Genomic DNA, 25,963 nt, shown 5'->3' on the forward strand with positions numbered 1-25,963 from the left:
CCCAATTTCTTTTTACAAATAAAATGAAGAGCAGATTTTACTCAAATGGCATAGTTTCTAAATTAAGCTGGTTACTGAGACTTAGATTTTGTGTGAGAACAGTACTAAGCTAGAAAAGGGACCTACTGCCCATGTGCCATAAATCCTTTGCTGAGAGAGTGAAGGTCCCTCTGTATGTGCATAGCCCTAAGCTGATGGAACCATGCACATGCCTGGATAAATAGTCCCGAATGATGCAGAGCTTCTGTGAATTTAAAGCCATCTCTGTCTGTGCACAGGACAGATCGAGCCATCAGTCTTAGCCTTTTCTTTTTGGTTCCTTTATATTAAAAAAAAAAAAAAAAAAAAAGCCATCCAAATAAAACAGTGCACCGTAAGCCAGAGCCAGCTTTGTTGCTCAGCAACAGCAGAGCCGAGTTCTAGTCAAAGCTGTGACATGTGCTTACTGTCTGGGTGACCTGGGGCAAATCATGTCATCTTTCCTCAGCTGTAAAGTAGGACCCAAGCTTCTTGCCTTACTAAGTGTTTATGGATTAGTTTAAAAGCACGTCATGAACTATCCATTCAACAAAGCAGTCTAGAAATCCCTTAGAGTTGATAACTTTCTAAACTGTCATAGTCACTTTACTCACTTACTAATCACACCCATTCATTTCAATGTCTTTATTTGTTTCCTTGACAAAGATACACACCACAATTGCCAGGACAAAGCTGTATGTTGTAAAACATACCATGGGTTCAAAAAGCAGCTGCATTTTGTTAGAATTAATAGCACCACTTTGGGCCTGTTCTCTGCTCCAGGAGCATGCACAACTTCCACTCACATGAATGAATGTGGGTGTAGCTAGTAGCTGCCTCTGAACCTGCTCAGTTTGATCACTTATGCATAGTCATTTAATGGCAGCACTAAACAGTTTAACTATTTATGCCTAGAAAGGTGATGGGTTCTCATGTGCCTGAGAAACAGGTCGCTAAACCCTGTTACTGGTGGTATTCTTATATGGATTTCTTCTTATGGGCTTTTAGTAAGAACCAGTTACCTTCAAGACTAAGCTCTTTATACAAATCATTGTCTCTTTACTGACAACATTTAATTCGGCTTAATCTTTCCTTGGGAAATAAACTTATCAGGGTAAATGGCATTTCTGTTTGCAAGAAACCATTAGTTACACTTAAGGTTCAACCTAACTTCGTGAGCTCTGTGTGGCCAAGTATCTACCACCCCACACCCCTTTACAGAGAGGATCTGCCTGACAGCACAAAGTATGTTATCCATGATATGTCTAACAAGAACATGCAGCAATCTTGTTCAGATTATTGAAGGTATTTTACAATAGCAGCCAGTATTTACATTTTAAAATTAATGAAGTATAAACTCAGAACTCTGTCGTGGGGACAGATTGTTCTAGTGCCCTCTGTTCAACTTGATTACAGTTTTATATATCCTCTGCACTAGGAAGCATCACATTAGCACCTTACTTTAGCAGTACTTGTAACAATCCTCCCCACGCGACAGTATTACTACTCACAGTCTACAAGATTGGAGGACAACTGACTTATGAAATGTAACTTCACCTAAATCTATTCCTTTAGTAAGGAGTACCACACACATTCTGGGCTACAACCACCAATGCTCAGACCGATGAAGAAAAAGTAACATGAACACACTTCCCTTGCAATACTGGATATTTAAAACAAGTGGTAACTGTAAGATCTTGGCTGGTTCATCAATGTGTGTAGCCCTTTCACCTGTAGTGGTTTAGGTTTGCTTTGCCACACTACTATTCAAGGTGCCAAGAGAAAGGCACAGCCTTCTGTGGTAGGCAGAAGAATTTATTGATGGCCAAAGTGCTCATTCAGAGCTGGGACCGGTCTGTAAGCCTTTATCAACATGAACACTTCACATTCTGAACATCTGAAGCCGTCTCAGCTACAAGGAAAATTCCATATTTACATCATGTGCATGTAAATATTTTTTGCAGTGACATAATCCAAAGAACAATATGTATAAAAAAAAGTAAGTCTCCTGTTCTAGACGGTATTTGCTGCTTTATCGAAAAAGCCGATACATCCTAGGTAGCCGCCCGTCCTTACTAGACAGTGCTGCTTGAATGTGTTCATACGTAGGTAATTCCGTCAAGTCACCCAGTGCAGCCACTGCTGGTTTGTTACGAAGCATTTTTGCAACCACCCTCTTGATGTCATTGGGTTTCACGTTACCTGCAGACGATAACAAGAGCTATTTCAAATGCATTTTAAACAAAGATAGAAGCTTTGCCCTGGAGACGGAATAATTTCATCATGCCGCCTCTATACTTGGAATGCCTGCATTTTAATCCCAGCTCTGACAAACTGTGTGTCAGATTTCTCCTTCTGTCAAACAGAAGCACCGAGCTAGCTCGCAAACAGTTGTGAGGGTTACTTTGTGAGATGCTTTGAAGATATTAAGTCAATGTATTACAAGTACGCCCAGTTAAAGGGGGACAGTTCACAACTGCATTTCCCTCTGATTTTTTTTTAACTAGTAAATAATTGTCACAATTATTTTGAGATCAAAGAAAACCTTTTTTGGTAACACTTTGTGTCAGGCCAGTTCTGCTGGTCAGTTGCTCTGGTTTTGGTACAAGAACCGGCCCGTATCACTCATGCACTACGCCCCACTCAAGAGGGCTTTTCTCCGTAATTACAGCAGCAAAGCTGAAATAAATTCAGAGGCAACATGCAGATGACAGAAGAGACAGGGATGGGGAGGAGGGGCTACTCCCAGGATTGCCCATAAAAGCCTTGAGGCTGGCTCTTAATTTAAAAATCAAATTGATGGTGTCTAAGCCTTGCTTAGTGTAAACACACCGTAGGGCTGCAAGGACAATACGAGCACTTCCATTTGCACTGTCACCCTACCTCCTAACACCCCGCGAAGTGAGAAATGTGGTACCTGTTCTACAGAGGGGGAGACAGAGGATCAGAAACATTAAATGGCTTGGCCAGACGCAGAGCAAGTCCATGCAAGCGCTGGGATGGCCTGGCTGTCCAGTCCACTAGACAGTAAGGACCAAATCTGAAGTCTTTCCATTGATTTCAATGGGCTTTGGCACTTCATCGCCTCACTGGTTACATTTGCTGTCTATATTTGAAATACCGTCAGCAGCAAGGTGAGCTGGGCATTTGCCTCAATACTGACAAACAAATATCTAATCTCTAGAGCGACTGCTGCCCTTGGGGGATTCTGCTGAAACTTCCCTGCCCCCTATCAGCAGAGTGCAGCTACAGTCCAACACACTCAGTGCAAAGTCCATGGGGTTTACTCACCGATGAGAGAGCACAGCTCATGAGGGAGTTTTCTTGTGTTTGTTGCCAGCACTTGCCTTCCTACATCCTCAAAGATAACTGGCCGGGATTCTAGGTTCATCATAAGCATGGATTTCAACTGAGTCTTTGCTCGCTCCAATTCCACCTGTATGGCAACAGAAAATACAGCAGACTGCTTTAGACTGGTCTCAGGACTGGCAACTCCTCTGCATGCTGTACACAGTCCTCCTCCTCCTCCTGGAATAACTGGGAGACATCAACATCACATTCTGCTGTCAGCCTAAGTCTAGAGCTGGGATGGCCTTTACAGCTGGAATGAGTCTGCAGAGGTGGGTTTCAGAGGAAAAGGAAGGTGCTTGGTAAGTTAACAGAGATGGTTCCAAAATGAAGTGATGTGAAGTCAGGACTGGGCAAAGGGTCCCTTCTCCTGCGTAGATATTTGCCACCCCTACACACACAAAATTGAGCTACGAACACCTGACTCCTTGTGGAGATTCTCTTGTGACTACTAGACTATTAAGACATGAAACACAGTCAGAAAATGTACATTCAAAAGCTTATGTATGAAATTCATCAGCCTAGCTAGGGCCCATCATCAGGGTATTTCAGTACTGAGACCATGTGCATAAAACAGGGTCTGGGCAACTTACCTCCCCCACTGCTCCCGCCATTAAAACGAACTCTCTCGTAATTATTTCCACCATTTCTCGGACCTGTAAAAACAAGCGAGTCTTTGAAAGAAAAACAGAACAATGCCTGCTCATTCTCTCAAGTCAGGTTTAACCGGAAAAAAACCAAAAAGATCAAAACCCAGTGATCAGCAGGGTGTGACTTTCCCCTTTCTGAGTCTGAAAGATTCAAACCCCTCCCTCGTTGAACTGCACGAGTACAGGAAAATTGCAGTGCGGCACCACAGCAGCAATTGCTGTCAGTGCGAATGGAACTTTGCCAGAAGGGGAGGGAGGCTGTGCACAGCACCTGAGCCATCTGGGGAAGATGTTTATAGTAGTGGGTCAGGAATACATGAACCCAATTCACCTTTATACAAAGTCAGCTAAGGGGGGGAAATAGGATTCCCTCTTCCAGAGTGGTGAACTTTCACAATGCCAAGAAGATTTTACAGTTAGAATTGGCTATTATGAACATGCAACCCCACTGCAAAATAACGTATCATTCCCTCTAGGGGTGAATGACTTAAAGTTTGATGTGTTATATGCAACCGATAACTACTTAATGATAATATGGAAAGAGCTGAAATTAAGTCAGTGACAGACTTACCTTTTATGAATTTATGACTTTATGGGGGAGGGATAGCTCAGTGGTTTGAGCACTGGCCTGCTAAACCCAGGGTTGTGAGTTCAATCCTTGAGGGGGCCATTTGGGGAACTGGAGTAAAAATCTGGGGATTGGTCCTGGTTTGAACAGGGGTTGGACTAGATGACCTCCTGAGGTCCCTTCCAACCCTGATATTCTATGACTTGGAATACAGATGAGCCACGTACCTGTCGAGGATCTGCACTGGCATGAATACACAAGAGACCTGTATCCTCATAACTGTGATGGTAAGAGGTTGCATTATACATCCAGTGATGCCTGTAAGTACAAAAACATGCATCTGAGTGCTCTAAAACTAACAAAAGACAATACTCCCTGCTTCATCTTCAAGGTGAAGATTCCCAAATGCTGATGGGAATTCAAACTATCAGTCCAATCATTAGGAACAGGTCTCCGCTCCCCTGATTATTTTCTTCTGTACATGTCTGCCTTCTACTCCCCTCCTCACTGTTTCTATAGGAGGATACTGTGCAGGAACAGTTGCATCAACTGCTAATTTTCAAGATTCCCCCCCAGTTGAAGGCATGGGCCAGTGGAGGACGACAGGATTCCAGGGCACCCGTGTGCTCAGTTGAACTACACCCACCTCCTCCCAAATAAGCCACATCTGCTTCTAAGAGCTGATTTTTAAAAATGGACACATTTAGGCTTTTAGATGAGGCCTTCTGTTCAGGGCCCTCATCCAGAAAAGTGTCTTTTGGCAGCATTCCTTGAAAGAGAGGTAAACAAACCTGTTGAGCACATTAAGATACAGACGGGTGAACATGCCCTTGCCAGGCCCTCCAGCAGAAAAGGAACCACCACCTCCCATCATCATGTTTAATACAGCAAAGGGAATGAAGTCTTCCTCCTGAATCACAATAAGAGAGTCCGTCATCTCTACAGTGAAGATGCAGTGCAGGGTGTCTCAGTGCTCAAAGGTAAGTGGAAGAGGCAAAAAACCAGGAGAAAGGCCCCTGATGAACACAAGAAGCCATGCAAATATTGGTGCATATCTCCAAGATCTAACTAGCGATACATGTGATAGCAAACTCCTGCATTTGAGAGCTGGGTGGCAAAACCTTTCCCAGCCTCCCAACAGGCTACTGATGGAAAAAGCTCCCTTGCTACCTGCATGCATCTGTGCTCTCAGACACAAAATAGCTCCAACATTTGAACAATGACATGGTTGCGCAAGGTTTTGCTAGTTTATGGTGTGCACAGCAATGAATTCTGGGACAGTACTTACCAGAAAGGAACAGCTTTCTAACCCAATCATGATGTGGGTCAGCTCAGGGATTGGAGTCGGACCCAAACTCACATCCGACATGTCTTTTTCAAGCTGTGGGAGAGAGAACAAATTAGGATTGAATTTCACCTTCAAAGTGTGGCCTAGTAAATTACAGAAATCAAACAGGTTGCCCAGCGGCAGCCACAATGGGTGCACACAGAGCTGTTGCACATTCATAAGCCTGTACTTCTATCTGCACAGTAGGCAACTGCATGTACAAATGAGCACTGATGTAATTAACTAACTGTTTTGTGGGTACGAATGCTGCTTATCGCAAGTTCAAGAGGTGCCTTTTTGAAAATGAAGACCTACCACTATGAATGAAATCAAGGGAGCTCAAATCTATTACTGTACTTTAAGAAGTCGCATGACGCACTGATTAGTTCTTGCTTTTATTTTACCTTGATGATTCCTCCCGTGTACTGTGCGACTGATTTGTCAACTTGCTTGGGCTTGTCGCTTTTCCACACTGGATCTACACCAAGCAGATACTTCCTGGCACACTCCACCAACTGCTCATGCTCTATCCCAACCCCAGCCAACACCATCCTGTCAGGTGTATAGTAATTCTGCAGATACGAATGGAGCACTTTCCGATCCATTTTCTCTATGTTTTCCACGGGGCAGAACCTGTTGAGTCCCACGGTGTTCTCCCTGTAGGCTGCCTATTGGGAGGGTGAACATACAACCACCCTTAGTTTAGAACACATAATGCTCTGTTCTCCCTCAAACTTACGATGTGAGCCTTCCCTTGCCCCTTTACATGTAGGCTAATGTAGATGCAGTACGAGAGGGAAGACATATTGAGCATCATTTCATGGAATGCTGGAGACAGGAAGTTCTAAAAGAAGCATGACTGCAAGTATCAAGCACACTATACAAAGACTGCAGTGTGAATAAGCTTTGCTTTATGTTGGAACCTTAACTGCCCCTTTCTTGACTTTCTACCTCATGCAGAATGTAGGATTTCAAAACGGAGCATAAGCACAATGCTCCCCCCAATTCTATGTTAGCATAATAAAAGCGCGTTTATAGCCCAGATAAAAAGCACCAGTGAAATTAAGTAAAGGGTGAGAAATAAACTGCATCACGTAGTGCAGAGAGCAACATGTGAGAGACAAATCCCACAGCAGTTTACCGCATGTATCATCTCCGTTAGTAGAGGCTCTGGATCAGGTCTCATATTCAGATCTTCAAGCTCAAACTGCACAGCCATTCGAGTCATCTCGATTTCTTCATCTACAGTGAGAGGAAAAAGGACATGAACCACTGTCTAAAGTATTGAAAGGTAATGAACTCCCTGGGTCCTGCACAGACAAGGAGGAACACCGTGGGATGTTGGCTCCAGCAGAATCCCTAAGGTCGAGAAACAAAGAAGCTCAAATTAAGACAGGTGAGGGAAAGAATCCATGCACACTATTCAGTCTTAAGTAAAACACTGAATATCAGAGAGGTAGTCATGTTAGTCTGTATCCATGAGTCCTGTGGCACCTTACAGACTAACAGATTTATTCAGGAAAAAGATCTTGGAGTCATTGTGGATAGTTTTCTGAAGACGTCCACGCAGTGTGCAGCAGCGGTCAAAAAAGCAAACAGGATGTTAGGAATCATTAAAAAGGGGATAGAGAATAAGACGGAGAGTATCTTATTGCCCTTATATAAATCGATGGTACACCCACATCTTGAATACTGCGTACACATGTGGTCTCCTCATCTCAAAAAAATATACTGGCATTAGAAAAGGTTCAGAGAAGGGCAACTAAAATGATTAGGGGCTAGGACTTTTCATCTTGGAAAAGAGGAGACTAAGGGGCGATATGATGGAGGTCTATAAAATCATGAGTAATGTGGAGAAAGTAAATAAGGAAAAGTTATTTACTTGTTCCCATAATACAAGAACTAGGGACCACCAAATGAAATTAATGGGCAGCAGGTTTAAAATAAATAAAAGGAAGTTCTTCACACAGCACACAGTCAACTTGTGGAACTCCTTGCCTGAGGAGGTCGTGAAGGCTAGGACTATAACAGCGTTTAAAAGATAACCTCCATGAATTTATCCAGTTAAGTCCATTAATGGCTATTAGCCACGATGGGTAAGGAATGGTGTCCCTAGCCTCTGTTTGTCAGAGGGTGGAGATGGATGGCAGGAGAGAGATCGCTTGATCATTACCTGTTAGGTTCACTCCCTCTGGGGCACCTGGCATTGGCCACTGTCAGTAGACAGGATACTGGGCTAGATGGACCTTTGGTCTGACCCAGTACGGCTGTTCTTATGTTCTTATTTGGACATAAGCTTTCATGGGTAAAAAACCCACTTCTTCAGATGCATGCAGATATAGGAAAGCAGCAATAGACTGGATCCATTTGCAGACTAGGGCGATATTATTCTCTGTCCATCTTCTCAGATGGAAGCAAACAGTCTAAAACAAACCCCGTTGCTAGAAGGAAGTGGAAATGACTGACCTGTCTCATAAGCATATTAACTTTCATAATTATAACAATCTAATGTTTGCTCTGTTACTTCAATACTCAACACAGCCTTTGTAAAGTCTTTAAATCAGTAGGATGTAATGAATAATAGTACTGAAATAATGTTGTCATGCAACGTCTAGGTATCCTTTCCTGAAACAGAGACTCAGATTCTCGCACCTGATAACCTGGGCTGTAATACAACATCAGCCAGTAGATTGACCACAGTGTCTAGGCCTTTGGCATCAGCAGAAACAGCATACATTGTGGTATCCCTGCAACACAAACAGATATTTTGCATTCATTCAGTTTACAAGTAGAATATATGAACTCCTGGTAATATTTGCCCAGTACTTGGAAACGGTAAAGTGCTAAAATTCCTTCTCATTTTATGTTCACACTAGCATCCTTATTGCAATTTGCCACAAAGAGATTACTCTTGCTATTCCAAAACAAAGCGATTGTTGTGATGGAACAGAAAATCAAGTTCAGCCATGCTGCGTCGCTGTCAGCAATCACGACAACTATTCATGTGTGTGGAAATACAGAGTAAGATGTGTACCTTGATGCCTGACAATCACAAATACCCCCGTGTTTTTCCAAGGTCAGAAGGATTTCATCTTTGCTGCCAAACTGGGCTGTGGACTAACAAAGAAAAAAAAAAGTATTACGGCTTATGAAATGTATGTCTATTTATCATTTGTTAGTGTGACCTAATACACTGAAGCACTTTTCTTTTTTTCCCCACTTGAAGCAAATATATGCACAGAACTTAAACTGGATTCCTTGAAGTCAGTAAGAATCTTGGGTGCTTAAGGAAAGCAGACTTGGGTCTTCTGAGAATAATTACAGACATACTAATAACTGAGTTTAGGTTTTTTGTAAGTATTTAACACAGAGGCTTCAGGAACCTTATCATCACAAACAATACTTACAGAGAAAGCCAACTTTTCCAAGAAGTGTGAAATGCCGCTAAGGTATTTTGCTTCATGTCTTGATCCTGAATTTATAAGAACTTATATAAAAAAAAAAAAAGAGAGTTAATATTTATTTTAACCCCATAGCCTATTCACTGATTTTACAAGCATGAGACTGCATATGACTAGCAAAGACCATCTCAATTTAAAGCATAGTAATTTCAGTACATTAGATTATTTCTAAGTAAATATTTAACTACCATATCTCTAAGGACTTCTCTTCACTGCAAAGTTAATTTGAGTTATAACTCAAGTGTTGCTCCCGTCCACACACAAAACCCCTTGACTCAAGTGAGGTGCTTTTAACCAAGTTGGCTGGCCCACTGGGGTATAGGCCAAAGCTCAAGTTAATGCAACTCATCAGCTGCTAACTCGGCCACCAGTGTTATTTTGCAGTGTGGCTGCTCTCGTTTGAGCTGGGCTAACTCAAGGGGAATAACTCGAGCGTAGTTAACTGTGCAGTGAAGACAAGCCATTAGGTATGTCTGTATCACGTTGGTATCTAAATACCAAATCTGCTCCCAATTAAGTCAATGGGAATTTGGCCACTGGTGCCAAAGCAGGATGTGGTCCTCTATATATGGTAGATCCCCAAATGCTATGATTCCTAGATTACAAAGCCAGAAGGGACCATTGTGATCATTGAGTCTGGCCTGTATAACACCAGTCATAAAACTTCCCCTGAGCAGCGAGACTTGCCTGCTTGAAGTCATTCAGTACTTACTCCCTACAGTACAGAACTGTCCAAATTTGTTTTGTGATGCAATCCGCAGTCCATTCTCTAGTGTTGTAACTTTGGTTTCAAATTTCTCCTGTCCGTCAGCTGTTGCAAAGACAGGCTTAGGCACTCCAGGCAGAGGAGAAGTGAGAGGGACGTTGGGGCAGCCCCCTCCACTGCTGTATTTTCTGTAGGCTGCCAAGCCAAACCTAGACCAATCATAGACATTTGTATAAAAATATTAATCACAGTGCACCAGACCTCAGTTCATCAAACAGGCTTTTAGTAACAATTGAGAGTGGGTGCTTTGCTTGTGAGGATTATAGCACTTCCCTACTTTGCTAGGGTGTTGAGAAGATAAAAATCTCCTCAGATACTACAGTGCTGGGGGCCATGTAAGTACTTAAGTAGATACAGGGAATCAATTGGCCTTGACCTCACTAGTGACAGTCATACTGCCAGAAGGTTGCTGAGGTTTCCAATTCTGTCCATCAAGGGCTGTTCAATGTTCAGCAAACTGTGAAGGAGGCTAACATGTCCCCACAGTCATGCGGTTGAGCGAATGGGGTTCTAGCCAAAGGAAAGCCCTGCATGATGCCCCAAGGGAAGGAGGCTGGGTAGGTGAGACAGACAGATGTGCTGGTCAGGTCAGGATCTGGTCAGCGGAAACTCTATTCGGAGCTCAGCAACAGTAAGGCCCCAGGACACGTGGGGGGGGGGGGATCTTGTGAGGTCACTTGCCGAGAAGCAGCTAGGGGTGTCCTGAAGGTGGCATCCCTGACCTAGCTCTTGGGGGTCCCTGTCAGAGGAGCGCCTGGGTGCGGCACCTGGGTGCGTGGAAAGGTGCTGGTGAAGCAATTAGGATTCACTGATGAGTTGGGGGGGGGGGGGGAGTCTGGCAGGGGCCGCTGGGGAAGACCAGGATTCTTGAGTCTCGGGCAGGAGGAAGAGCTCGGGGGGGGCAAGGGCCTTGGGGCCCTGCCACAGGAGAGGCTGGGGACTCTCTGGGGTGAAGGGTCACAGGGGGGCTCCAATGGGGGAGGGGCCGCTCTACTCAGCTACTGTCCGGGTGGGGGAAGCGGCTGCGCTCACCTGCGAACCGGGCCCCACGCGCCACCCCGAACCCGCACCATGTTCGCCGCCATCTTATGTCCGGGGAGCCCCGGCCTCGGCCCTCCCCTTCCGCCCGGCTGCCCGGCACGGAAACCACGTGCGTAGCCCGGGGCGGGGCTAAACGCGTTCGACGGCGGCGTTTGCGGGTTGGCCAATGCCGGTGAGGGGTGGGGCCGAGTGCCCCGGGGGCGGGTTCTGACTGGTTAGCGCTGAGGCGGCTGCTGGTTGGTCAGTCCCAGGAAGGGCGGGGCCAGGCGGGGATGGCCCCGCCTCCGGCCCCGCTGGGAGCCGACTGGCCGCCCAGGGGCCTCCAGCCGTTGCTGAGGGGAGGCGGGGGGGTCATGGCGGGTCACAGCCGCGCCCCGGCCGGCGCCCCCCGCTCCCCTTCCCCGAGCCCGCACCCCTGGGGCGGTGAGAGGCGGGAGGGGGCGGGCACCGGGGGGGGTCTCCCCGCGTGCGCCCCGCCCGGCTGACGCGTCCCCTCTCTCCCCGCAGGCGAGGCCGAGCCCGGCGAGTCCAACCCCTTCTCCTTCCGGGAGTTCGTGCGGAGCCAGGGCCGGAGCGCGGCGCCGCGCGGCGCCAGCCCCAAGGTGCGGGGGGGCGGGGGGTGACTGGCGCGCGATCCCCCCCCCCGGCCAGCCCGCGGTCCCCACCTCCGCCCTCTCTCCCCACAGGCCGCCGCCCGCCCTGCGTCGGGGCTGAGCCTGCGGCGCCAGGAGCCCTTTTTCCCGGACCCCAGCGCGGGCCGCGGGCCGCTGGACGAGGAGGAGGAGGCGGAGTGGAGCGGCTGTTACCAGCCCGCCGCCGTGGAACACGCCCACCTGGCCGGGCCTGGCAGCGCCTCGCCGGGGCCCAGCGCCTTGGAGTCCTTCTACTGCCACCGCGCGGACTGGGACTGGTCGGGGCTGGAGGACTCGGCCCCGTGGCCGCTGGACGAGAGTGACCCCCTGGGCTACGCGTCCGGGGGGGAGGCTGGAGAGGGGCATCGTCACGCGCCGCAGCCGAGCTTCCGAGAAGTAAGTGCCTGAGCTCGCCCCTGGTGCAGCTCGTAGAGCCCTTCCGAGCAGCCCAGCTCCCGCTGCCACACCCAGGGTCCGGTTCCAGGCCTGAGGCGCGCTGGAAGCTCCCCAGCTTCTCTCCCACCAGCAGAGGCTGTTACCTCCCCCGCCTTGGCTTTCTGGTATATTGCCCTGGTCGTGTGTGAAGCGCTGGAGCTGAACTTCGCACCTCAGCATGTTACAGAACAGTTAGTTTAGGGCACCCTAAAGGGCCTTTAAAATGTATCCGCATTTTCACTGAAGTCTGTGCATGGTATTAAGGCAACTTGGCTTCAGAGTTGGAGCAATATGAAATGGAAACCCCTTGACATAGTTCTAAACTCTTCTATGTAGCAGAAGTTAAAACTAATGATGATGTGTGGCACACCACAAAGGTTTCTATAGGCACTCAGGGTGACCTATAAAATCCCCTCATCGCTCTCCATATATTCATGGCAATAAAATCTTTATCCAGGCACACACTTGTCTCACTTAATCTCTTCATGCCTCATGTTTTTCCTCTGAGATGGAGAAGATTATTATGTTGGTTTTGAGAGGATATATTCTTAAATATTTGTTAGTGAATTTAGTTCACGGAAATTGCCAAGATTTTTCCAGCTCTAGAAGTGAGACTTGAAGGTTTCATCAATGTTGGTTTTTGCACGTTAAAAAGATCAGTATGCTCACCAGACCATACATTCCTGATTTCTAATTAGTGTTTTTCTGCAGCTACAAGAAGAAAATGACAGACTGAGAAGCAAGGTTAACCAGCTTCACTTCTTCTCTGAAACTCAGACAGACAGGTATGTATACTACAGCAGAAAAGAAATCATGAACTTGATAAATGAAGATGAAGTGCTGATATCCTTATACATTGTAACTGAATGAAACAAGATTTGTGACAGTTTATGCCAGTGGTCACCAACTGGTCATGGTCGATTGGTCGATCCTATAGGATCTCTCAGTCGATCGCAATCTCTGGTGGTGCAGTGGGGCAGCTGCTAAGGCATGCTCCCTGCCTGCCCCGACCCCGCAGCTCCCATTTGTTGGGAATGGGGAGCTGTGGCCAATGAGAACTGCAGGGGCGGTGCTTGCAGAGAGGGGCAATGCATGGAGCCATGTGCCCCCCACTCTCCCCCAGGAGCCACAGGGGCATGTTGGCCCCTTCTGGGAATGGTGTGGGGCTGGGGTAGGCAGGGAGCCTGCCTTAGCAACCGCCACGCTACATCACCAACTGGGAGCTGCGGAGGTAAGTGCTGCCCAGCGGGAGGCTGCCCCCCCCAGCCCTGAGCCCCCTCCCAGAGCCTGCACCCAGAACCACCTCTTGAACCTCAACCCCCCTAGAGAGTGAGGGTGTGGGAGAGCGAGCAAGGGCGGGGGAGGGTAGAGATCCTGGGTTGCTCTTAAATTAAAAAAGTGATCTTGGGTGTAAAAAGGTTGGAGACTACCGGTTTACACTATTGTATGACAATTTCACTACAGGGTTATTTCAGCTGAGAAACTTTGGCTTCTAAGAAATTATTTGGATTTCCTTTTAGAAAGAAATCAGGGAAAGTAGGTAGAATGTTTGTCTGATTTGGTGTCTTGTTTTTTAATAATAATTGGAGCCAAATCCTGTCCTCTTTTATGGCCTATTCAACTCAGTTAGGCAAGTTTGCCCTCTCTGACAATTGGAGCACTTCCAACCTTCAAAGTGATGTATTAATAATCCTTACTTTGCTCCTGTGAGGTAAATAAGTATTTTCATTTTACCAATAGGGAAATTGATGGTGGGGCGGTTAGGTGAATTTCCCCAGGACACAGGTGAGTCAGTGACAGAGCTGTGATTAGAACTCAGGAATTCCTTTGTCCACTGCATAATGCTGCTTCACATACTGAGGCAATTCACACTTTCCTAAAAATGGACTGTTACTCCACCACCAACCACACCTCAGAATGGCTTGAAAAGCAACATAATATAGACTGACAGTGAATGGATGTGTTGTGCAGAGATTCAGCTGTATAATTATCCTTAACGCTCATGGATGTTGAACAAATAAATCCCCTGAGGCCCACCCAACCTAATTCTTTGGGTGGATTTTCTATAGTGCATTAGAATGAACATTCTTGTCATACTGAAGCCTCTATCTAGGATGTTCTAAAAATACTGATAATAGAATCTTCTTGCCTGCAACACTTTACTCTCTCCCATAGAATGCAAATAAAAATGCCTACTTTGTTCTCTTTAACAAGGGTAAAGAAGCTTGAAAAAAAACTAGAGGAGAACAAGATTAAAGAGGAAAAAGAGGCCCGGGATCTAGAAGCAATGGTGCAGCATGTAGAACAGAATCTCCAGTTGATGACTGTAAATATTTCTTTATGTTCTTATAGTACAGAACCATGATCAGGGCTGCCCTGTGGGTTTTTGTTTTCCTCCTCAAACACTGGAGGAAGCATAAGCAATGCAGGCGGGAGGATGGTTCAGTAATGGTAACATTCTCTTTTCAACTCTGACACTTTGGTTCAACTTTTTCCCTTCCATTATTCAGGAGACAAGTTATCTATCACTTTTCATGGTATCAGGTGTCTATTACTGACAGCACTTCTGAAGCAAGGGCTGCTAACATGAAAAGGAGCTGAGTTCCACTAGAGGAGTCAGGGCTTTGCATGATTGATTAAAGAGTCTTAATCACTTAAATTCAGCTGTTTCTGTGTAGCTTTCTGGAAACACCCAACTTACACATAATTTACAAATGTTTACGTATAGGCATTGCTTGCAAGAAAATTGGTAATTAAGTCATCTGTTTGTTTATAGTGAGTAAATTCTTTCCTTCGAAGGCAGAGAGAGATTGCTGCCTTGATCATTTGATTGGAATGTTATATCCCTTCCCTATCTTTAGTATCTGTGGCACCTTAAAGACTAACAAATTTGCACCTAGTCTTTAAGGTGCCACAAGTACTCCTGTTTTTTTTGCGGATACAGACTAACACGGCTGCTACTCTGAAACCTATCTTTAGTATGTTATTTTAGTCTTTGAGGTAAGACTTATACATTCTTCTGTATTAGGAAAATGCATAGTGCATTCTAGGCACTACCACAGTATAAATCTTGGTATCTTGTATTCCAGAAACGGGCTGTGAAAGCAGAAAATAATGTTATAAAACTGAAACAGGAAAATGCACTACTTCAGGTATGAATCTGTCCTCTCCTTTTTAAGGTTCTCTTACTGTATGAACTTCAAGTGAACATATCTTGATATTACACAGAGTTTATAACAATGCTACTGGAAAAGTATTCACCTGTGGGTGAATCTTCTATAAAATGTCCTTGTGTTCTGACTGAATGTAATGTAAATGTAAACCAAATATTTCACAACTCCAACGTTTAGAACTTGTGCGCCATGGGACCAGTAACTTGTGAGGCTTCTTATCCCACAGAATCTGGGATTTCTCACTTTCCATTGGCATAAACACTGACTTTTAGCCGTGGTATGTTATGTGATAGACATTAAAATTGCATTATTCTGATTGACCTCTTCCTCATCCCCAATGCACACTCTAAATTTGAACTGATTTTAGTGCCTTTTCTCTTAGCAGTGTAAGATAGGCTAGTAACCCCAACACCACCTGGAAGTCCAGCTTTCTGATATCAAATATTAACTTCTAAATGAGTTGGAAAATCCACTACTCTAATATCAGAATTAAAATTTGAGTAAGGGAAGCAGAAGCAAGATGGTTTTCAGAATGAAGCAGATTTTGAGACTGCTAACTAGCAACCCGCCAGGGTTAGAAGCATTTGGTGGGACTAGTACCAGACCTGAAAGCATTTGTAAAGGCTTCCAAGGTTTAGTCCTGGATGAGAGATCACGTGAAGAATTTTGATCCCTGTAAGTGGAGACCATGATCTTGCAGATGGCACAAGTTCCTAATGGAGAGAGCCCTAAGTTAGCCCCCCAAAAGCAGCATTCAAGACTCATAGGAATTGTTTTCTCATGCCATCTTATATAAATAAATGTGCACCTGCTCTAGGAAAATTGCTTATAATAAACTAAACTCTTCCTAAGGTTCAGCTGAAGAATTACAAGGCAGAGAATGAAGCCATGAAGACTGGCCAGTCTGCTAGTTTGGCTGTAGTGAAACAAAATGCAGATACTGCCTTGCAGAATCTTCTGAGAGTAATTACAAATTCACGCTCTTCAATAAAGTAAGTTCAGCTTTATAAAAAGAACTGTAAAATAAAGAACTTGTCCTAACAGGAGTCTGTAGACTAAATGAAAATTACAGTACTGGAGGCTTTTCCATTGACATTCATGAGATCATGATTTTACCTTTTTGTTTACATTTTGAATTTCAATTTCACATAGGTGGAGGTGCAAATACTGTTCAGTTTGACTTTCTAGTTCACCTACAGTAGCTCAGTGTTATGTTTGTGCACACACTGCAGGAAAATAATTACACAATTCAGAGTTTTCACTAACTGTTCAAAATTAAGTCCATTTTCTTTGTAGTATTAAGTTTTTGTACAACTAGGGTTTTTAATTAATGATGTAAATGTTAATCCTAAACTACCTAAATCTTTTTTTACAATGAATTTTGCAATTCAAGTGAACTGTGTTTTCTTAGCAACTGAAGTTGCATAAATGTTCTCTGATCTAAATAAGTTTGAAATGCCCTGTTTGTTCTTTGTCTCTGCATATTGACCCCTCTTCTGGTAACATTTCTTGTTGTTCGTAATCTGCCCTATCCTGTTCAGTATTTTGTTTTTTAAATTCCAGGCAATTGGTCTCTGGAGCAGAATCATTGCAGGTTGTTGCTGAACTCCTTAAATCGATAGACAGAATTTCTGAAATTTCAGATGATGGACCGTGAAAAAACCACTAAAGGAACTCTACCCCATGAGTTCTGTTTACATATAGAAATCACTATTTAAAGATTGTTTGCTTTGATATTTAAAAAATGCTGTCTTAAAATATGCAACCTTTACCCTTACTGTTTTTATTGTGGGAGAACAGTTCTGCACTGGTGCAGTATTACCCTTCCTTACATTGTACCAACAGTGGCTTTCCAGAACCTGATCCAGCAAAGCACGTACTTTAAGTGCTTTGCTGGATTGGGACCTCAAGACCCAGCTGTCACTCTTTGTGCACTGCAGTCTCCCATTAAAACGAAGTGGAGCACTGGACTCAAAACATTTGTGTTCCCTGCCTTTTTTCCTCCTTCCCTCTAGTAGTGCTGTGTCAAAGTATTTTATAAATGCTGGGAGCAAATAAAAAAAAACACAATTTTTTTTTTTACTGCCGTGAGGGGTGAGGTAGGGGAAAATATTTTGAACTTTTATAATTAAATATGAGAATGAGACGACATACATAATGCTTTAACAGTTTAAGTACTTCCTAAATATATTAAAAAATGCTCTTTAATTGTTTTAGGTTTTGTAATAATACTTTTTTTTTAAAAAGATTAAATACGACTGCCTTTTGGTGATTCTTGATGGTTTAAACAAAATGGTTTTCAGAAAAAAAAAAGGGTTCTTTTTAAAAGTGTGTGGGGGGGAGTCACTTTGGTAGAGGTGAGGCAGCTGCTTTTGTGCACTGGACTACTTTCATAGGCTATGGCTACATTAACGCTTCAAAGCGCTCCCGCGGCAGCGCTTTGAAGCGCTAAGTGTAGTCAAAGCCCCAGCGCTGGGAGAAAGCTCTCCCAGCGCTGTCCGTACTCCAGCTCCCTGTGGGGAATAACGGACAGCGCTGGGAGCCGCGCTCCCAGCGCTGGGGCTTTGACTACACTGGCGCTTTGTAGCGCCGCAATTTGCAGCGCTGCAGAGGGTGTTTTTTCACACCCTGCTGCAGCGCTGCAAATTTGCAAGTGTAGCCATACCCAAAGACATTAAGGTCAGAAGGGACCATTATGATCTTCTAGTCTGACCTCCTGCACAACCCAGGCCACAGAATCTCACTCACCCACTCCTGTAACAAACCCCTGACCTATGTCTGAGCTACTGAAGTCCTCAAATCATGGTTTAAAGGCTTAAAGATGCAGAGAATCCTCCAACAAGTGACCCATGCCCCAAGCTGCAGAGGAAGGCAAAAAAAAAACAACCCAGGGCCTCTGCCAATCTTCCCTTGAGAAAAATTCCTGCCTGACCCCAAATATGGCAATCAACTAAACCCTGAGCATGTGGGAAAGACTCACCAGACACCCACCCAGGAAAGAATTTTCTGTAGTAACTCAGATCCCACCCTGTCTAGTGTCCCATCATAGGCTATTGAACATATTTATCACTAATAGTCAAAGATCAATTACTTGCCAAAATTAGGCTATCCCATTATACCATCCCTCCCATAAATTTATCAAGCTTAGTCTTGAAGTCAGCTATGTCTTTTGCCTCCACTGCATCCCTTGGAAGTCTATTCCAGAACTTCACTCCTCTGATGGTTAGAAACAGTCATCTAATTTCAAGTCTAAACTTCCTGATGGCAAGTTTATATCAAGAAAAAGTCCAGAACTTTGATCTATACTCCCACAATAGTGTATTCTGCCTAATACAGGAATTGTTGTAATGTGTATAAATACACCAGTAAACTCACATTTGAGCAGCAGTGAATACTATAATTACAAAAACCAAGGAAAACTCTCCATATACTTACTTCAGGTGTGACTGAACCAATGGAGCTAACATTTCTTTGTGCAAAACATGTGCCAATGATGTAGTAGTGACTGGAAAAATGGGGAAGTTAATATAGGTACAGCATGAGAAGAAATTAGCGTTTGGGGATTAGTAGTTATTGTACATTTGAGTATTTATTTCCAATGTTATTCTGGCAGGTGCAGTGCAGGGAACTGTTGAAAATGTGTCTACTAGCTGCACCATCCTACCTCAGTTCTACCCTGTTTTGCTCAGTTAACACTGAGGTGGGTGTAAGTGGCATGCACACAGGGTAGCCGTGGAGAGACAGCAGCGAGAGCAGATCAGCAAACTCCTTCACAGCCATCCCAGGTGGATGTTTTCCTTTGTTGGCGGCCGGGGAGCGGTGGGTCCCGCCTCACGGCCAGACAAATGAAATCACAGCAGGACTAGCAGCCTCCTAGGGGCAGCAGGCGCCTGCCCGGTCACATGAGCCCTGGGTTCCAGTTGTTCCGCTCCGCTTCTGGCTCTGCGGCCGGTTACTACGTGTGGGGTGAGGCCGCCACCTCCATCCCCTGCCTTCGCTAGGTACCAGGCGGCCGAGAAAGGCGCGACCGCTCCCGAGCCGCTGGCCAGGTTCCCGCGGCTCTGGCTGCAGCGGCGGCCGGCCTGGCGCCTGCTGTTCCGCCCTCCAGGGGTTGTTACCCGGGTGCCTCGTGCCGCCTCCCCAGCGCCGCGGCAGCCCGGGGCCGGCCCTAGACCGGAAGGAGTCTGGGTCTAGAGGAAACACGTGCTGGGCCACCGCCGCCTCTCCAAGCCCCGCCGTGACCGCCTCGGCCCCTTCCCGTGGCGGAATTCAGCCAATCAAACAAGTCTCCTCCGGGCTATGAAAAATACCGCGGCACGTGACTCCTCAGCCCAATCGGAAAGCCACCTCCCCCGACACGTGACAGCGGCACTTCCCCGGCACGTGATACCGGCTGCCCAATCAAGTCAGCTCCTGGGGCAGGGGGTGGTCTCCTAGGCACTGGGAGGGCGGTGCTAGCCCGGCAGCAGGGCCGGGGGGACGCTGAGGGAGTCTCGCCTTCGTCTCCCGCAGCCCTCGGGGCGCCGCCGCCGCGGCCATGGCCCATTACCTGGGCCCGGCTGGGGACCTCCTGCGGGAGCGCGGTGAGGGGCAGGGACGCGGCTCTGTGCGGGGCTGGGGCTGGGGCTGGTAGCCGGGCGGGCTCCGGGGCTGGGTGCCCGGCAGTTCCCTGGGGGACGCGCCCGTGGGGGTGGGGTCTGCAGGGGGCTTTCCCTGCTGCCGTTCCCCTGGGGAGCTGCCGCCACGCTCCCGTCCTGGGGGGGCCCTGCTCTGGTTCCGTCTGTTGTCGCTGACTCTGCTGCCTCTCTCTCTCGCTCGCTCGCTCAGAAGTCATGTCGCCCGTGGATTTACACGCCGAAAGGGAGAAAATCCGGCGGGAAATCGAGGAGCTAGAAAAGAGCTTGGACCCCAGTATCCCGAGTATCGAAGTCCTTGTGTCGGATTCCAGCCTGGACTCGGATTCCGACGTAGGTCCGTTCTCACGCCGTGCCGTTATTTCTCTGATCGTTACTGTACTTCTGCCCCAAAGATGTGTCCTGCAGTGTCTAGACACTGATACCAAAGACAGTGGCCTTATCGCCTAGTTACATCGGACTTGCGTGCGGAGCTTAAATGTTGTCACAATGCTTTCTGCTAAAAACTGCTGTCTGTGCCTGCTTTATAATTTATGAAAGGCTTATTTGGTACCTTGGGAGAAAATTAAATGTGACATTTGTTTCTTGTAGGGTGCTAGAAATCCAGTCATTATCCTATTTATCCTAAAGTGGTCACTTGAAAACTCTAAGAATGTTAGGGTCTTTCTTACATATTTTTAAAATCATCTTATATGTAAAAGAGCTTTAGATTCATATATTTTACAGATAGAAGGGACTGTCACGATCGTCTAGTCCGACCTCCTGCATAGCACAAGCTCGAGAACCCTTCTTAATAATTCCTTCATGAAGCCTGTAACTTCTATTTGAGATATAGCATAGCTAAATGAGAACAGTCCTCTCTTCCGTGATAAACTCGGTGGGATTTGAACATGACACTTTCTACTTCTCTACTAAGCAATTGCACCCGTGTTATAAGCATCCCTATAAAATGAATATTATACCTCTGCTTTTGCAATCAAATTGTAGTCAGATACGTGTGGTTTTTATTGCATCACGTTTCTTAGATAAGAATCTTATTTCTGTGGCTTCTGTCCACAAAAAGCATACATTACATCACATCAGCACAAAATACAACTGTACTGTATTTTATGTAATGTACAAATTCTACTGTAGTGCTTTAAAGCCAAAGAAAAGGGAGTGTGGAATAGGAGAAGGGGAGTAATAAACCCTTGAAATGAATTTGAGAATTGATCAGGCAGAGGGTTACAGAAAAGCTTTTTCCAAATCGTGGTGTCTACTGAGGAGAAGGTTCTTTGTGCCATCTGTTGCCAGGTTTTGTGATGAGACAGATGAAGTGGGCAGTAGTTGAGAGGGAGGGGATTAAGGAGGCCTATCATCTGCCAAGTGGACTGGAACCAGTCAGTGGAGTGTGTTACAAACAAGAAGAGCAATATTGAACTGGCGCATGGAGTCAAACTACTATTTTGGAGTGTTGTCAAAAGCTAAATCAAGCAGGTATGAATAAAAAAAACAACCCGACTGTTCACAACTGCCGTGGGCATGTCCATTCAGTGCAGCACAGAGACACACAAACCATCTGTCTTTGCCTGCATCTGCCTGGTGAGACATCCCTTTAGAAAAAGAACTGCAAAAAGTCTTAAGCCACCAGCTGCTTGTCTTGGTGATCACTGTGCACGTTCCTTCATTTTACTATGCCCCGGTTCTCCACATACCCAAGTACATGCTTACCTTTAGTAGTCTTATTGAGAACAAAAATGGAAGCTATTTACTGTTGAAGTCTGTTGGACTACTCGTGCTTCTAAAGTTAAGCACATTCTTAAGTGTTGCAGGATTGGAGCCCTAGTCTGCACCCTGGATTATTTGTTTGTGTTGCTCACCATAGGAGCTGAGACATAGCTTCATTGCAGCTCTAGTTGAGAGAGGTTCTTTCATTCTCCAAAGGGCCCCAAAAAAAAAAAGTCAGTGAAAGGTGATTGATCGAAGTTTGGTCTTGGCAACCTTAACAGTGGCCTAGAATGTTGTTGGGTCAGACTTAAGAAATTAAGCATTGTTCTGTTTTCTTGTGGTCACTTTAGCTGGAAAGCTTTTGATTTCAAAGCTCTTGTCATCTTTACATAAGAACAGCCATACTGGGTCAGACCAAAGGTCCATCTAGCCCAGTATCCTGTTTTCCAATAGTGGCCAATGCCAGGTACACCAGGGGGAATGAACAGAACAGGTAATCATCAAGTGATCCATCCTCTGTTGTCCATTCCCAGCTTCTGGCAAACAGAGGTTAGGGACACCATCCCAGCCCATCCTGGCTAATAGCCATTGGTGAACCTATCCTCCATGAACTTATCTAGTTCTTTTTTTGAACTCTCTTATAGTTTTGGCCTTCACAACATCCTCTGGCAAGGAGTTCCACAGGTTGACTGTGCATTGTGTGGAAAAAATTACTTCCTTTTGTTTGTTTTAAACCTGCTGCCTATTAATTTCATTTGGAGACCTCTAGATCTTGTGTTATGAGAAGGAGTAAATAACACTTCCTTATTTACTTTCTCCACACCAGTCATGATTTTATAGACCTCTGTCATATCCCCCCTTAGTTGTCTCTTTTCAAAGCTGAAAAGTCCCAGTCTTATTAATCTCTCTTCATACATAAGCCATTCCATACCCTTAATGATTTTTGTTGCCCCTTTTTGAACCTTTTCCAATTCCAGTATATCTTTTCTTGAGATGGGGCAACTATATCTGCATGCAGTATTCAAGATGTGGGCGTACCATGGATTTATATATCTTTTCCCATAATAATTTTTTTTTTGTACTTCTATTTCTAACAGATGATCTGGACAATGATGATTCAGATGCCCATACTGAAATGGTAATTCATCTTAAAATGCATCATCCAATCTTTCTGCTAATGGGGGAAGACCAGACAGAATTTTGTATGTCTGTAGGAGGCTTTTCACATTTTTGCACCTAAAGGGAAATGTTGCACCTAAAAAGGGAAAAGTTATTGCTAAAATTTTCATTTTTACAAGTCCTGTTACTGGTTTTTTTTTTTTTTTTTTTTTAGAAAAATAAAAAAAATTTAATTAGAGATAATATTTCCTAGAACTCAAGTAAGAGTATTTAAAAATATTTGTATAACAGAGCACGTACAAAGGGAACTTTCTTTGTGGGTCAGATCCAGTTGCTGTCATTGCAGGGCTCACTGAGTAGTTAGATGTTTGGATGTAGTGCATTGGCAAAAACAGAGTTCTGTTTCACCCATAATGTTTTTATTGAGTAGTTCATACAAAACTGTCTCTAGACACTCTAGAAATCATGCAGTTGGGAATAAATAACAGCAAAGGGGGAGAAACGAGATGATGAGTCAGGAGTGGAGTTCTGGAAGGCTGGCTCATACAGCAGAGGAGAAGGCCCTGGCATCAACAGCTGCAAAATTGTGAGACTAGCCAGAGAAGAGGCAAGTACTAAGGGCCTGACACTGCACCTATAGAAGCCAGTAGCTACATTCCCATTGACTTCAGTGGAAGTAAGTGCAGATCCAGAATCAGCAGAGGAAAAGGGAGAGGGACAATAGGCAAGGTTGGTAATGTTGGCAGTGAGAGCACTAAAGAGGACAGCCAGGTTAGAGATGCACAGTTGTTTTCAGAAGGATTCACACGAGATTCCTGACGTTAATGGTAGTGGCTAGTTAAATAAAAATCACTGTCTGTCTGCTCAAAGCGAGCTTGGCTCTCTTCCCTTCTATCTGCTTAAATCACAATTATTTCACCTCACATCAGGAAGTAGAGAAAGAAGGGGGCAGTAGTGATGACGACAATATTGATGATAACCTCCCAGCGGACCCAGAAACGTGTTTACAGATGAACCTGGTGTATCAGGAAGTTATTCAGGAAAAGATAGAGGAAGTCAACCTTCTGATCGCACAAAACAAAGAACAGCAGGTAGGTTGAACTTTGGGGAAAATGTTCTTTAGTGCACAGTTGGGGTGTGATTTTTCTCCCATTCATATCAATGGGGGAAGAAGTCCTGCAGATGTTTTTTTAAATGGGAGTAAATTTGAGTCCTTGAATTGTGATTTATTTGGTATGAATCATTTTTCAAATCTCTGGCACTTCGAAGATTTTATCAAGTAACAGCGGATGGCAGCGTGATCTGCAGAGTAAAGGAATCCTATTGATTTTGTTTATATACCAAGAGCCTGATCCTGGGAATCATATGAGTGGCTCCATTAACTTCACTGAAACTGCTTATGGATTGTAAGGATGGGCAAGATCAGGCCCTAAATCTGGGTTTAAAATGACTTGAAAAACCTAATATGAAGAGAGAGATTTTTTATGAAATCCTGTTTTAGGGGCCTGTTTTCACTGGGTTATTTAAAGAAAAAAACAACAACATTCAATTGATGAGTTACAAACTTCCAAGCAGCATTTTCCTAATGTAGGAGAATCACTAACATTACGAGCATCAATGTGAGAGGTAAACTAGACTTTTATTATAATTGGTGCCATGTGGGTAAGGAATTTATTTTTCAAGTAGATTGCACTGAAGTTTTCAGAAATAACACATTGATGGGCCACATGGATAAAACTAAGATAGGGATATTAATCTTCACAATGCAAACCGGGTTTTTTTTGGCAGTTTTCTATTATGGTTTTAGACACTTCATTCCTGGCCATTGGTGATTTTGACATGTAGCACATGTATGTAGTTAATTTTTGCTTGCACTGGGACGGTGACAGATTTTTGTTCATTACAGCAAGTTGCTCTTGTCTCTGTTTTTGCATTGGTCCACTTGGCAGTTGCATCTGAAATTTTCCAAGTAGCAGAAACTACATTTAAAAGATCAGCTTTATATATAGTCTGATGGTACAAGGTAATTGGGGCTTAGCCTGGGATGTGCATAACACCAGGGCCACTGGCTGAATTTGAGGTGGGATCATTTAAAAGTCTCAGTAATGTGTATGGTTTTTCAATTAATGATTGTACTGCAGAAAGAAATTATGTGTGAGGTTGGTGGTCCAAAGATGGCGAAGGCAGGAGATAGTAAACTTCTACCGTTGAATGTATTCTTGGGCCATTTTATGAAGCCGTACTTCAAGGATAAAGTATCGGGCATTGTAAGTATAACTAAATGCATACTACGCTCATTATTCCGGTGTCATTTAGCCTTAATTTGTTACTTATGCTCCCTCTTGAGATGAACATTGCTGAACATTAAGGTCACTGCATCTAGGTTTTCAGTGTTTTGGTTTGTTTTTGGAGTTTTTTTGCGTGATTTGAGATACAGACTTAGCTTATCGCTTGCTTGCTTGCTACCTTTTTGGCCATCAGACTCTTCAGATCTAAAAGGGGGAGAGATTCCCCCCCCCCAAATTCTGGCTTACACAGCATCCAGAAAACAAAATATATGTTCATAACCATTCTGTTATAAAATATGTCACCTGGAAGAGGATTCTAGGTAATAGCATGGAAATCTACCCACCAAACTTTCTAGGCACAGCACAGTATATCAGGCAAATGACAAGCTGTGACTTCTGTTTGTTACCTCATCTTCCCAGCCCAACCCTCACTGTCTGTTTCACCCACCTGTTGCATCCTGGCTGTCATGTAAACTGAGCTCTTTGGGGCAAGGGCTGTCATCTGTTGCATAAGAACAGCCATACTAGGTCAGACCAATAGTCTGTCTAGCCCAGTATCCTGTCTTCCAACAGTGGCCAGTGCCGGGAATGAACAGAATAGGGCAATTATCAAGTGATCCATTGCCTGTTTTCCAGTCCCAGCTTTTGGCAGTCAGAGGCTGGGGACTCCCCGAGCATGGGGTTGCATCCCTGACTGTCTTGACTAATAGTCATTGATGGACCTGTCCTCCAAGAATTTATCTAATTCTTTTTTTTTTAATCCAGTTGAAGTTTTGGCCTTCACAACCTGTCAGTG

The 25,963-nt window shown here is 44.8% G+C and overlaps 3 protein-coding genes across 3 annotated transcripts in view; 2 read left to right on the plus strand and 1 right to left on the minus strand.

The window, feature by feature from the left end:
- Positions 1-648: 648 nt before the first annotated feature.
- On the minus strand, positions 649-11,273 carry PMPCA (peptidase, mitochondrial processing subunit alpha). Its single transcript, XM_044992600.1, has 13 exons — positions 11,171-11,273; positions 10,085-10,287; positions 9,319-9,398; positions 8,946-9,028; positions 8,564-8,658; positions 7,053-7,153; positions 6,316-6,579; positions 5,873-5,965; positions 5,376-5,494; positions 4,812-4,902; positions 3,960-4,022; positions 3,310-3,454; positions 649-2,220 (listed from the first exon to the last, which is right to left on the minus strand). The coding sequence occupies exons 1-13, from the start codon at positions 11,221-11,223 to the stop codon at positions 2,051-2,053; spliced, it is 1,560 nt and encodes a 519-aa protein (XP_044848535.1). The 5' UTR covers positions 11,224-11,273; the 3' UTR covers positions 649-2,050.
- Positions 11,274-11,452: 179 nt separating this feature from the next.
- On the plus strand, positions 11,453-17,658 carry ENTR1 (endosome associated trafficking regulator 1). The gene is made up of 8 exons (XM_044993229.1): positions 11,453-11,602; positions 11,687-11,781; positions 11,866-12,207; positions 12,958-13,031; positions 14,461-14,572; positions 15,336-15,398; positions 16,272-16,411; positions 16,983-17,658. Exons 1-8 carry the CDS (start codon positions 11,533-11,535, stop codon positions 17,074-17,076), a joined length of 990 nt encoding a protein of 329 aa, XP_044849164.1. The 5' UTR covers positions 11,453-11,532; the 3' UTR covers positions 17,077-17,658.
- Positions 17,659-19,829: 2,171 nt separating this feature from the next.
- Positions 19,830-25,963, plus strand: part of SNAPC4 (small nuclear RNA activating complex polypeptide 4) — a 31,198-nt gene continuing 25,064 nt past the window's right edge. Inside the window, exons 1-5 of the mRNA XM_044992847.1 lie at positions 19,830-20,002; positions 20,247-20,390; positions 22,858-22,898; positions 23,809-23,970; positions 25,021-25,146. Of these exons, the coding sequence (XP_044848782.1) occupies positions 19,957-20,002; positions 20,247-20,390; positions 22,858-22,898; positions 23,809-23,970; positions 25,021-25,146 (519 nt within the window). The 5' untranslated portion in view covers positions 19,830-19,956. The remainder of the gene's footprint in view (positions 20,003-20,246; positions 20,391-22,857; positions 22,899-23,808; positions 23,971-25,020; positions 25,147-25,963) is intronic.

This window comes from Mauremys mutica, chromosome 18, assembly GCF_020497125.1.
Source record: "Mauremys mutica isolate MM-2020 ecotype Southern chromosome 18, ASM2049712v1, whole genome shotgun sequence".
NCBI classification, from domain to species: domain Eukaryota; kingdom Metazoa; phylum Chordata; order Testudines; family Geoemydidae; genus Mauremys; species Mauremys mutica.